This window comes from Apis dorsata, unplaced genomic scaffold, assembly GCF_000469605.1.
Source record: "Apis dorsata unplaced genomic scaffold, Apis dorsata 1.3 scaffold_470, whole genome shotgun sequence".
In the NCBI taxonomy this organism is placed as follows: Eukaryota; Metazoa; Arthropoda; class Insecta; order Hymenoptera; family Apidae; genus Apis; species Apis dorsata.
In genome coordinates this window covers 436,324-449,949 of record NW_006263709.1, presented here as the reverse complement: position 1 = coordinate 449,949, position 13,626 = coordinate 436,324, and the positions used below count along the sequence as shown (strand labels likewise).

Here is a 13,626-nt window from a genome sequence, read left to right as displayed (position 1 = left end):
TTTTTTTTTTTTTTTTTTTTTTTTTTTTCGGTTCTTATTATTAGCTTGGCTAATACATGATGAATCTGAATTTTCTCGATTTACGCCCTTTTCTATTCGAATTACGAGTTAAATTGTTGTTGCATCTTCGTCAGGAATTGAAATAATTTTTCAGCGAAATCGATCGTCTATTATTCTATTGGATTAGAAATCTGTACGCGTATATTTTATTTCCAAGCGAAAACGAATAGAAAAGTTATGTTGATGATAAAGCTAAAAATTATTAATTTTTCGTTATCCGATTGAAAATGAATTAATTAATTACCAATAAAAAAAAACATTATTTTTTTGTAATATTTAATTATGGACGATTCTTATAAACTTTTTCTCTCTGAACACAAATTCGAATTTTCGCCGAATTTTCAGTTTTCAAAAAATGAACGAATTTTTGACAAAGATAATGTATTATATGAAAAGCGTTAAAAATTAATTCTGATCTATAATAATATATATATTATTTGTAAATAAATAAAATGAAAGTTTAAAAAAAAAGTTGAGATATATAATTTTTATATATTTTTACGAAAAATTATTGATTTGAATTTTATTACGCGATATTGAATTTTGTATTTTTTGGAGAAAAAATGATCTAAGAAAAGTAGATCAAAGTAGTTTTTATGTCGAACATGAAAGTATTAAGAAAATAGTAATCGGTAACATGTTTTGCCACACACATGTGCATAATAGAATCGTTTAATTAGAGCATCCACTTTCTATTCTTACAGTATAATGTTTGTTTTTTTTTTTTTATAACTTTCTATTTATATTTAATTTTTCAAATGAATTTTTAAATGATTCTCGATTAATAAAAATTCTAACGAAAATTGTTTTCCGGGTAAAAACTTTCTTTTTAATTTTAAACTATAAGGAAAAAATGAAATGTTAATAGGATAATAAAACAGAGAATAGATAAGATGCTTGAAATATATAATGATGAAATGTTTTAATTTATTTTATAAAGTTAATTTCTCGAAGAGAAGGTTTAATTTTGCAAATGAATTATGGATGATCGAACATCTGAAATGACTTTAAGATATTTTTCATATATATATATATATTTGTACGTTGAATATTTCTTAATTGATCACATTCCATTGAAATTTTAAGAATAAGAAATATATAAATTCTACATTAAAAAATAGAATTGAATTTGTAGAATATTTGTACAATGTTCATGATGTAAGTACTTTAAAAACTATCATTGACTATGATAATGAACAAAAAATATATTATTAATCAAGAAAATTCAAAAAAGTCGAAATATAAGAACATAAAAATTAACAACAAAATATAGTTTGATAATTTTTCTTTTTTTATAATATTTATATATTTATATTTATATCAACTCGTTACTAATATTGAAATGTAAAATTTAATATAATAACCTATATATTTTTTTTAATACATGCCATTGACAAAATATATTTTTTAAAAATTTCTTTTTTTGAAACTAATGAAAAATATTAAATATAACAATCATAGTCTTATTTTAGAAACATCGAATTAATTTATAATTATTATAAAAAGGAGACCAAAAAAATATGATTTTTTGTTTAAATTAATTCTGAATATATTAGACTATATATTAAATTTAACGTGAAATATAATTGCGCAAATTTGCTCAAAATCCAAATAACCAAATAAAAGGAAAATAATCGAAAATCGTTAAAACTTTTATTTTTTATTAGCTTATAATAAATGCTATTATAGTTTATGTTATGTAAACCGATTGCGCAATTTTTTCAAACATTTTTATTCCAGTGAAATTTTTAATATTCTCAATCTTTTTTAATGAAATTGTATGCTTTATTGTACGATTATCGATGCATTCCTCCTATTTCCTCGTAAAAAAAAAAAAGATTACAGAAGATATTAGATATTAAAAAATTGATTTGTGAAAAAGTTATAATTTTTAAACGTCCACATACAATATACATATACATATACATATAACTCTTTGATTCGTTCGACGACAACCAATAATTTTTTCAAATAATACATCAACAAAAAAGTTTCTTCGGTTTGATAAAAAGGACTCAGATTCAAATTGCCATGAAACTTTACCTCTAAACTTTCTTATTACCGAGAAAACTATATGATCGAGTGTCGACAGAATATGGGGGAAAAAAGAGAAAATGAAAAAAAAACATGTACAGAATAATAGGAATAGTTAGGAAAAGAAGAGAGAGAAAGAGAGAGAGAGAGAGAGAGAGAGAGGAAGATAGCCGAGGGAAAAGGTCGGATCCGGCTTAGAGAAGGGTGGCTGAAACTATGCGATCGATAGTTGAATGCCCTCCAGTTGACATGCGTGGCCCGTACCTGCACGATTCACGACCCCCTCGATAACTTTTCCTCTCTTTTCCTTATCTTAACTGATACCAACATTTTTCCTTTTCCTTTTCCTTTTTTTCTTTCTTTCTCTCTTTCTTTCTTTTTTTTTTTTTTTTTTTCTTCTATCAAGTGCGAGTGAGCCCGAAGCTGGAAGAAAAATCGATCGATAACGCGTGGAACATAGAGGAGTGTGGTCGACACTATCAATATCGATGGTTTCACCGATGTATAATATAAATGCCGGATCTCATCGTTTGGAAATTTCCACCCGAACTGTTCTCTGCCGTTACGCGCATTTGCTACGCTGCCACACTGTTCCCCGTGTGCACGGGGTCCCACGCACTTCCCCTTCTTCTCTTTTTCTCTTTTCCTTTTTTCGTCGCTCGATCGATGCCAACGACATGGGCGAAAGCTGCCGAAAAATTCGTGGAAAGTTAACGCGCCTCCGCCTTTTAACGAATTGCATCCAATGATGCCTGGCGTTGATCTGTTCGATGAAAACGTCACTGCACGTTCAAATTCATCGATGCTGAATTTTAATCATCCTCGAGCGCGATAACAGGTCGCGCGAGGGGGGAAGAATCGGGTTAGTGAGATAATTAAATTTTGTTTCTTCCAACTGTCGAAATTATATATTGATAAAATATCGAATTTTCTTCTTTGATTGTTGAACGAAATGAAGATAGAATGTTGGCAAAATATATGAAAGATGAATTTGGACGAAGTAGATAGAGGATTTAAGGAATGGATTTTAGATCGAGACTAGTTAATCGATAATTGATCGTTTCAAAAAATTTGTTTATCAGGATATGCATCTATTAAAATTAATACATATGAAACATGGTTTTCAATCAAATAAATCTTTCGAAATGTGTCAATAAATAAATCTTTTCAAAATTATATATATTGAAACAGTATCTCAAATAAAATTAAATTGTTTGATAAATAATAATTTCAACAGACTGTATGCTAACTTTCGTGTTTGTTTTGAATCTCTAAAATTATTCCTTAAATTTTTTTCGTATCCGAATCTATATGTACATATCGTGAATCATTATGAATTATCAGGTGTGTTTTGTATAATTTTTTTATATGTTCAAACTTAAAAAACTTGTGACTTATAAAGAAGTCATAATAGATAGATATTTTTTAAAAAAATATAAACAAACATTTTTCTCATCGATATTAAATTATAATATATATATGTGTTATAATATATATATATATATATATATATATTATAAAATGTTCTTCATCATTTGAAGAGTAATTGAAGTTTGCGTTAGACGCGTCGCGACGTGGATAGAGATAACTTTATCTCTATTACACCATCGTCTCGCTTCATTAACACAAACTTAAATTGCTTATAATTATTAATAAATAAATTTCAACTAACTTAACTTAATTCCGTTTGTTTTTTCCTATAATAAAATATACAAAATAAAATAAAATAAACAAAAATGTCATGGAATATATTGACATCTTATATTTATATAACTTTATAATAAAACTTTTTTAGAAACAAAAAAAAAATTGTTTATTTCGATCCTTGAGAAAATTTCCTCGAAATATCGTCTATTATATTTTTTACTCAACAAATTATTTTAAAAACGAATAACAAACTGTAACGAGCTGTCAATCAAAGATATACTTATGAATAGATAATTTTTATTAATAAAATCGTGTAAAAATTAATTTTACTTAAATAATTTTAATTAATATTAATTAAATATATAATTAATCAAATATACAATTTTAATTAAATATATAATTTTAAAAAGATTTATATGTTTTATATAAATCAATTTTGATAGATGGATATCGTGATAAACGAGTTTTTTGAAACGACCAATTATCGATTCGACTGCTAAGTCTCGATCTAAACACGCATGACTTATAGAATTTATATTCGCTTAAAAAATTCGCATTGCGAGTACGTGTTATACGAATTCGTTAGGGGGGAAAACATTGGAAATTCCGTGTTACTTCGTAACAATTTTTCTTTACATTCCAATATATAATATATAAATAAAACGAATTGAGAATAATGCACATGTTGCACGTATAACAATGTTGTAACAATATATCGCAATCAGATAAATTTAATGTGAAAAATACAACACTCGAAGGACGTTTTGCTCGTACGATTGCTCGTTGGCCGGATCCTATTATCAACGTGTTGAAACAGGAATGTAGACTTTTATTAGAAGGTGGAATGAAATCGATATCTTATCGGAGTTCCGCGATAACGTTAAGTATCCTCTTCGAAATACGTACGCTTAATGTGTATGTGTATTCTATTGGCAACTACGCGATAATTATCGTTTTTTCTTGAAACATTGTCGTGGTAAATTTTTCGATGTCTTATTTCGATAATCCAAGGCAAGACGAATATTTTACTGTTTCGATAAATGAAACAATAAATAAGTGCTTGTATATGCTTTTTTTTTTATCTCTTTATTACTTCATTTTAGATACCTATGTAACTTAAAAGTATAGTATTCATTATATATATAACTGCGACATTAAATTATAACCTTATTTCAGTTTCTCAGCTAACAAAACTAACTTAATTCATTATATTATTATTAATATCGATCTACTCTTTCTCCATTTATTTATTATGCGTTTACTGTTTCGATAAATGAAACAATAAATAAGTACTTGTATATGCTTTTTTTTTTATCTCTTTATTACTTCATTTTAGATACCTATGTAAGTTAAAAGTATAGTATTCATTATATATATAACTGCGACATTAAATTATAACCTTATTTCAGTTTCTCAGCTAACTTAATTCATTATATTATTATTAATATCGATCTACTCTTTCTTCATTTATTAATTATTATTATTANTTTACTGTTTCGATAAATGAAACAATAAATAAGTACTTGTATATGCTTTTTTTTTTATCTCTTTATTACTTCATTTTAGATACCTATGTAAGTTAAAAGTATAGTATTCATTATATATATAACTGCGACATTAAATTATAACCTTATTTCAGTTTCTCAGCTAACAAAACTAACTTAATTTATTATATTATTATTAATATCGATGTATTCTTTCTCCATTTATTTATTATGCGTTTTATTAACACGTAATAACATATTTCGAAATAAATTGTCATTATTATTGATAGTTTAGATCGATTTTTTTTTTCAATTTTTAGAAGGATAATCTAAATATTTTAAAATTAAAATACCATCTTTCTTAATAATATGTAATACTTTAAAATATATGAAAAATTTTAAAAGTGTACAATTTTCTTTACGAGATGTCGTTGTTAGGAGAAATAAATTAGATTGAATTCTATATTCTTAAAGTACACAGAATTTTTTTAACTTCATTTAAGAATTGAAGAACATATAAAACTTTAAATATTTTAATATATTTAGAAAAATAATAAAGTTCTAAATAGAACGAAAGGATAGAAATATATTATATTTTTTCAAAATTTAGTTAATTGTTATATTAAAAATAATATAAAAATCTTGAATGTTGTAAGATGGAGCATTATTTAAGAAAAGATTGAAAAACATTTAAACTCGGAGTATCGATAAATATTGACAATAAAAATTACTTATAATAACTCATAGAAAGTTTAGCATTGCAATTATATTCTTGTTAAATTATTGTGTATAAAAGTAAGAATTTTGTTTTATTTGATATTATTCGTGCCATGAAATGAAATAACGATAATTCACGAAAAATGGAAAAATACGCAGAATTTATCGCGAGTAAATCTTCTTTAAATTTATGGCCGAAAGTTAGTCGATAACGACAATCATGAAGGATAAACGAAAGAGAGAGATTGAGAGCAGTCGAAAAAAATATAAATGTTTCAGAATCAAATTCAATAGAGATTATTCGCTTTCTAAGAGGATTCGCTTCTCTTTTCTTCTAATAGCGATAGTAATTTTCGACAGTAAAATTCTAATAATCTGTCATGCTAAGACTTTTGACATTAATTGACTGGATTATTGAATTACTACCATTTCTCCTATTATGAAACAAAAAAAATAATATAAAAAAAAATCATAGTTAAATCCTAATGTTAACATGAATCTTTTTTAAATATTTAAGATAATTTGATAGATTTTTCGCAAACTAGCAAGATTATTAAATTATTTTTATCGTTATATCCAGACACAACTATCATTAATTCAATAATCATAAAATATATTTCAGTAGTACATAATTTATTTATTAGTAATTTATTAATTATTAATCATAATAATTAATTATTTTATACATATTATATAATTTCATTTATAAAAAATATTTTCGATCAATATTCATCGATAGAAAAATTTTTGTTTTGATATGTATAGCCATTGAAATTTTTTTTGCAACAATAATAAATGCATATAAATTATATACATATTATCTATAATTTAAAATTATGTAAATAATAAATTATAACTTTTAAAAAATATAAGTATTATAATTACAAATAAATTATTGATTGATCGTAATCGAAATTATAATCATTTCATAATTAAATTAATTATTAAATGAATTATAATTTTTAATTAACTTCTTATTACAATTAATGATACTGATTATTAAACAATTTTAAATAGTAATTAATAATATGATTTTATATTAATGATAATCTTTAATAATTTAATAATTAATCAGATTACGTATATAAGGAAAAGCTTGTTAGATAAATTTATTTTAATTCAACTGTATAAAATTATATTATCAATAAAAGTTTTATCTCTAAATATATGAAAATAAATCACTCATATATATCTGTGAAATTAAATTAATTCTTGAATGAACACATGATTCTCAAAAAATGTAAAATAATCTAATGATTATCGAGTCTTAAAGTGGAGGAATTTAATGAAATTTACATATATTGCTTAGCAAGTTTTCAAACTTAAACTTCATTGCTTCCAAATCGTTTTATTTTTTCCCTGATTTCACTTTTACCGCAAATTTTAGTTCACGGTGTATTCAACTGATCACGAATTAATCGAAACTTTTTCCTTGTCCATCAACCAATGGAAATCCAATCCGATGAGGTGACCAACTTTCCTTAAAGAACGGCAACTGGCGTTAATAATGATGGCAAGATTTCGTATAATGCCGGTTATTACGTTCTTCTCCGCAATTACCTCGTGGAAGATGCAAAATTTTTCGATATTATGCGATATTAACCGATTAACAGTACAAGTCAGAAATCAATGCTTCTGCTACACAATCATGTGTAACGATAATCGATAATATCGTCGAAGTTGCCGTCACTCTTTTATGCATAACAAAGTAATTTTCACTAAAACATGTCTGTTATATAATTACTCATTATCATTTACGTAACATCGTAATCATCGAATTAAAAGAAGAAAAAAAAAAAGAAAAGAAAAATACGAAATAAAAGAGATGCGATGAATATTCAACGACGGAACAGATTACGTCAGATAAAAAATATTTCTCTAAAAGAAAATTAATTCTCTAATGATCGATCGGGAAAAATTATTTAAAAATGAAAGATTCGAATTTTTCGATTTGTAATCGATAGATATAAGACTAAGTCCTTAATTAACGGTCGAAACAGACGATCTAGACAAAGATTCGTCAACACTTGATTTATAATAGAACTTCGTTCCATTCAACAAAATCGATTCGATTCAATCGAGACTAACCAAAACGTTACACAGAAACGATTGCCACTGTCCGTGTCATTTTCGAAAGTCGGTCGAGGCTATTGCGACAAGGGACAAGTCGTTGGGAAACAACGTAAAGGAGAAAGGGGCACTTTATTCAACGTAGAAGAATCAACTACGAATTGTCAAACATTTCGTATAGTTCGAATTTAACGTTGAAAAGTTCAACGTTATAAAATTCAAGAGGTTATATCATGTGCCTCTGTCCCATTTCGCCAACTCATTGATACACGTACAACTTTGAATCACTTTCAGTCACGGTCGTATTTCTAATTAAATTAATTCACCGATAGATTGATTATTCAAAACGAAAAATTTTCCATTACGATCTTCGATAATTTTCGATCTTGTTACTTATCGAACAAATTGTATTGTTAATGTGTGTCATTTTTTACGCGCCAAATTTAAATTATCCGCAAAATTCATCTTCATTTTTTATAAATAAAATTTAAATTTTCTTCATTCCTCAAGAATTCTCAAACAACTTTCTGCTTTTTTTCGGAATGTTAGTGGAAAGCATAGAAGATAAAAAGAAGAGGAAATACGTTTGATAAGAAATGCTAAGTGTAGTTGATTTGATATAAATGTTGCAACATAGTGTATAAGCGTATCATTCCATTTCTTTCCATTATTTCTATCCGTCTTCTATTTCTACTCGTTGACATGAATCTTTTTTTCATTAAGATTTATTTCTCAAGATAAGCTCGAACTCGACAAAATACGAATCTATCTTTTTCTTTGCTCTTTTTTTTACTAAAAATATATAACGAAAAAACATTGATAATGCGATAGACAGAAGAAAAAAGAACAGAGAAAAAAAAAACAAATAAAACAGTTACAAATGAATGTACGAAAAAAAGAAGAAGAGAAAGAAATAAAAAGTATCCATAATATTTGATGAGGCGTTACCAAAGGAAAGAGGCGAAGGAAGGAGGGGGAGGAGTAAGCAACCTGGAACAAACCGTGTACGAACAGAGAGAGGAGGTTTTCCCGTGGGGTAGAGTGTAAAGTTGCGCAGGTCAAGTCAGGTCAAGACACTCTATAAGCGAACGAAATAAAGGATGAGAGAAAAACGCGATATATCACTGCAAGAAAACAAATAGCCATGAAAAATTGTAACGAGCATAAAATAACAACTTAGATAGATAATTTTAACATTACGTATTAATATAAATGTCAAGTTATACAATATGAATGTCAATGATGCAAATAAAATAAAAAAAAATAATAATAATCATAAATATTTATATTATATTTATAATATTTTGATTGTGTTCGTGTAAAAATATAGTTCATAAAATCTGAAATAACATTCGTTTTCATAAAATGCGTGCAAAAGCGTACTTTATTTTGATTCAGTATGAAACAAGTGCAGGGCATCTAAGTGGAGGGACGACGAATCTTTTAAACTTTATAAGATTACTCTCTTTCACGAGAATCTACAATGGGAATCGTTCAAGTGTTTCGACACGACACGACAGGACATGATTCGACACGATGCAATACTAGAGACCCGCGCGTGACATGCGTCCTTGCCACGTGCACAAACAAATACACATTCACGTGATTGTGTATAGGTTTACATTTCATTTTAAGTTATAGATCATTGAATAAGCTCGTATATTTATACATTCTATTATCGAGTTATTCGATTCAATGTTTTTCAAAAACAACAATGATCTCTTTTTAAATTGTATCATTGAAAATATTTTTATACATGTTTTAAATAAATTTGTTAGTTTACTCGTGAAATAAAACATATTACGATATGAAAGTTGTAAATACATCAAATTTTATTCAAAAATTCATATTATTCACGTTTTTCAGCCACTTAATGAATTATCGTTGAGAACTATATATATTTCACGATATTTGTTTATCGACAATCTTCCCCTTCCAATACTCTACCCTCATTCTGTTACCCTTTAGTACCGCCTACTACACCGCCTCCTCATCATCGACGCATGAAAATTGACGTAAATTTGTTGCAAGAATAAAAATTTAAAATATAAATTCATTGAGATTTGAGGAAATTGACTTTTTTTTTCTCGATCATTCGATCGAGACAGGAATAGCAGAGGAAGAAAGTAGCGCGTTCGCTGAAGACGCGAGGATGGGATGTGCGAATGCGCGAGGTGCGAGATGCGAAATGCGATCACGTGGCGGGACACGCGTCGACGAACTCTCGGCTCGAGCCGAAAACGGCCAGGCTGCACGGAGAGTGGTTGCGTCATCGTGCCCCGGACCTGTGACCGCCCCGCGCGTTCGCTTCGCGATATTCGAGAGGACCTTCGAATGCCACACGAGCCTAGTCGCTCCTGGAATGAGCAGCTAAACGAATGAACGATCATCCGCGATTAACTTATGACAATGTTTGATAATAAGCACCTTTATTGAGGAACGTGGTGGTCCATGGATAAATGTCGGTGGTTGAAGGTGTCTCAGCCGGCGCAGCGCCGTACGCGCGAAACATCTTCTTCCGCTATGTGAGTTCGTATGATCCGATTACGGTCGCACAATCGATTCGTTGAATGTCGACGCGATGTTTCACCGACCGTTTACTCCTTACTCCAAAAATTTTTTCGATCCTCTCGTGTGCTCTTGTCCTTAAACTTTTTTCCCGGTCCGTCGTCCACTCGGCCCGGCTAGGGTAGTCACTGCGCACTTTGAACTTCACCTCGGTAAACAATCTCGAAAACAAGCTCGGTAATTCCCGATTCTTGATAAGTTCGACACTACACGGACAACACGGAGTAAATGCACGCAACGGGATGTGATCAAAGCATCGGAAGTTTCGAGTTTATGCACAACACACATACGGACAGGAACGGCACACTAACGGGCGCGACAGTCAGACCGGAGCATGGGAGCACCGGAGTACCGGGATACCGTTTGCCGATGAACCCTAGATAAAGTTTCCTCCTCCACTATCGAGTCACCGAGCACACACAGACGATCTTCGATTCCACACTGCTACCCGCCGCGCACTTCTGTTTCTATTTCTATTTCTATTCCCTTCTTTCCTAATCTTTTTTCTGTCTCTCTTTTTTTTCTTATTATATTTCTTTTCGGTTCCACTATATTTTCTCGTGTTTCATCGATCACCAACTAAAACGCGAAGTACAAGTTATAACGCAACTTTTACTGTATATCGAACCACAGAAGGTTAAGCGGTGTATCTGCATTAGCATGAAGATAATCACGTCTCACGGCCAACAAGGTGAGAGTAGTAGTTGCTACGTCAAGAGTTTACGCGATAGCAGCGAAACGAACGGAAAAGTCGTCGCGCGCACTTTGCTCCGATTCTGCTTCTGTTTCGAAAACAGATCGTCGACCTTTTTCTTCACACTTTGCCGCTTCTTTCTTGAGAACTTGATTCGTTAACTTTCGATCAACGTACGCGACACTATCAACTATTTGTTTTTTGGAAAAAGGCGTGGTTACGATTATGGTCACTGTTACGGTTCCAACTGCGATTGCGCGACGCGTGCGGACACAAGATACTACGATACGCGCTGTTCGAAGTTCGCTGAAGGAATGGCCGCTCCGCGATGGTCCCCGGCCCCCAGGCGTGGGAGGAAGCTGGTAGTGCGCGGTGGTGCGGCGCGGTGAGGCAAGCTATTGCGAGACGAGGCGAAACGAACGTGGTGAGACGAAGCGAAGCGAGACCAACCGAAGAGAGGCGAAGAGCGGTGAGACGAGACGAAGTCCATGGCGGACATGCATGTACGCGATGTGCGCACCGACGACCGCTCTGCCAACGCGTTTGTCGTGTAGCGCGCGCACGCGCGGGCACCCGCGTTCATGCTCGTGTCCGCTCGTCCACGAGCGCAACAGAGTTAGAGCACGCGCGCAAAAGGGATCGATGGCGCCGTGGTGAAGCCTCCCAAACCACTACTCGCAGTGTCACATCGAGCGAAAAAGTGCTATATGACTGACGAAGATAGTTACAAGAGTCATCCACGAGTACACACTGGCAGAGTTTCACATATGTGCACATACGAGATATAGAAAGAGAGAAAGAGAAGGAGAAAGGGTTTACGCCAAAGACAAACGAACGAAGCGAGTTCGAACGATGTATACGAGATACGACTCGATGACGTACTATGGGCAGGGGGGCGGGAAGTAAGAGACGGAACGCACACCGCAGGGACGTAAACAGAATCTCATATGCCCCCGACATAAATGTTACGTATGTTTTTACTTTGCAATTCGTCACATCTTTTATTTGCAATCGTAAACACGAGAGACGATATTTAATATATCGGATCTATTATTACACAATTGCTAATTGAATCGAACGATTTCAAATACGCAATCAAATGATTCTTTCAACATACGATCTTAAATGGTCAAAATTCATGATTATTATAGAATTAACATAAAATTTATATTTAAAAGAATTAAGAAAAAATAATTTGAAAAATAAAAAAAAAAAAGATTCGAAAAATATATATATATATATGTACATAGAAATATACGAGCATAACAAATAAATTTTATATGAATATACTAGGAATAAAAATGGAAAGTGGTACGTTGTATATACATATGTATTAATGTATATAAATATACGAATAGATTTAGAGATATTCTTCTATATACATACATATGTATATATATGTATATACATATGAAACGCGTGCGACCCCTTGGTAGCATGGCCACATTGCCCCCGTTCACTGCTTCAGCATTGAAACGCGATGACTCAAAAACAACCGTGTACGGTACATCAGCATATTTATGTAGCGCATCTATTGTCTTCGATATCATTGATACCTATATATATATCATAGATCATTTCTCTATTTATCCACTTTACCATTCATATCATATTAACATTTTTTGTCTCTTTCCCTGCTATTTGATGGTTCTCAATCGTAATTCGATCGACTCATCGATGACTATGAATCACTGAACTACTCATCGAATCCAAATGAATCAGCTACGCTAAGCTGGTTTTAGCTCCTAATTTTTCTTCTATGTTGGAACTTTGCCGAAATAGATCAAAGTTTCGTCGATTGATTTCAAACGAAATAAAATATTTTATAAATCGACACGAAAGGTTTTAAAATTCTTTACTGATAGTTCATAAAAAATTATGAAGAATGCTTAATGTTAAATTTATATTATCCAATAAATTTATTATAATATTATTTTATTCTGTTAATCATATTACAAAATTATATAATATTTATAAGTAAAAAAACTAGACCACGATTCAAGAAATAACAAAAATATTCTAACGTTTTGTCCAGACCTGTAGAACCACGATGTGGAGGAACTCGATAATACGCTCAAGGTTGTCTGCTTGCGAATGCTTATATATGCGATTCTCTATACACGTGATATCGCGAATATGAAATCCGCGAACGTTGTTCCGGTGCGCCAATTTCTTTGGTCACGTGTCAAATTCAACTCGAAACTATTATACTATTATTCGTCAGTCATTAACCTCTGTTCTCCATCACAATCTTATACAATTGTGTCTTTACTAGCAATTGTCTTGCATTTTTCCAATTCGAAACGTTGCTTCTGATTGCTATTTCTGTGAACTGAATCGCTCGAATGATAA

At 30.7% G+C, this 13,626-nt stretch overlaps 1 protein-coding gene across 2 annotated transcripts in view; it reads right to left on the bottom strand.

Annotated features, from left to right (window-relative positions):
• LOC102680533 (translational regulator orb2) overlaps window positions 1–13,626 on the bottom strand; it is an 83,235-nt gene that overhangs the window by 45,639 nt on the left and 23,970 nt on the right. Inside the window, exon 1 of one of the 2 annotated variants that reach the window (XM_006620048.2) lies at window positions 10,440–12,475. The exons of the other annotated variant lie outside the window; for it this stretch is intronic. Within the exon in view, the coding sequence (XP_006620111.1) occupies window positions 10,440–10,524 (85 nt within the window). The 5' untranslated portion in view covers window positions 10,525–12,475. Of the gene's footprint in view, window positions 1–10,439; window positions 12,476–13,626 lie in introns of those variants that run through there. 2 annotated transcript variants of the gene reach the window in all.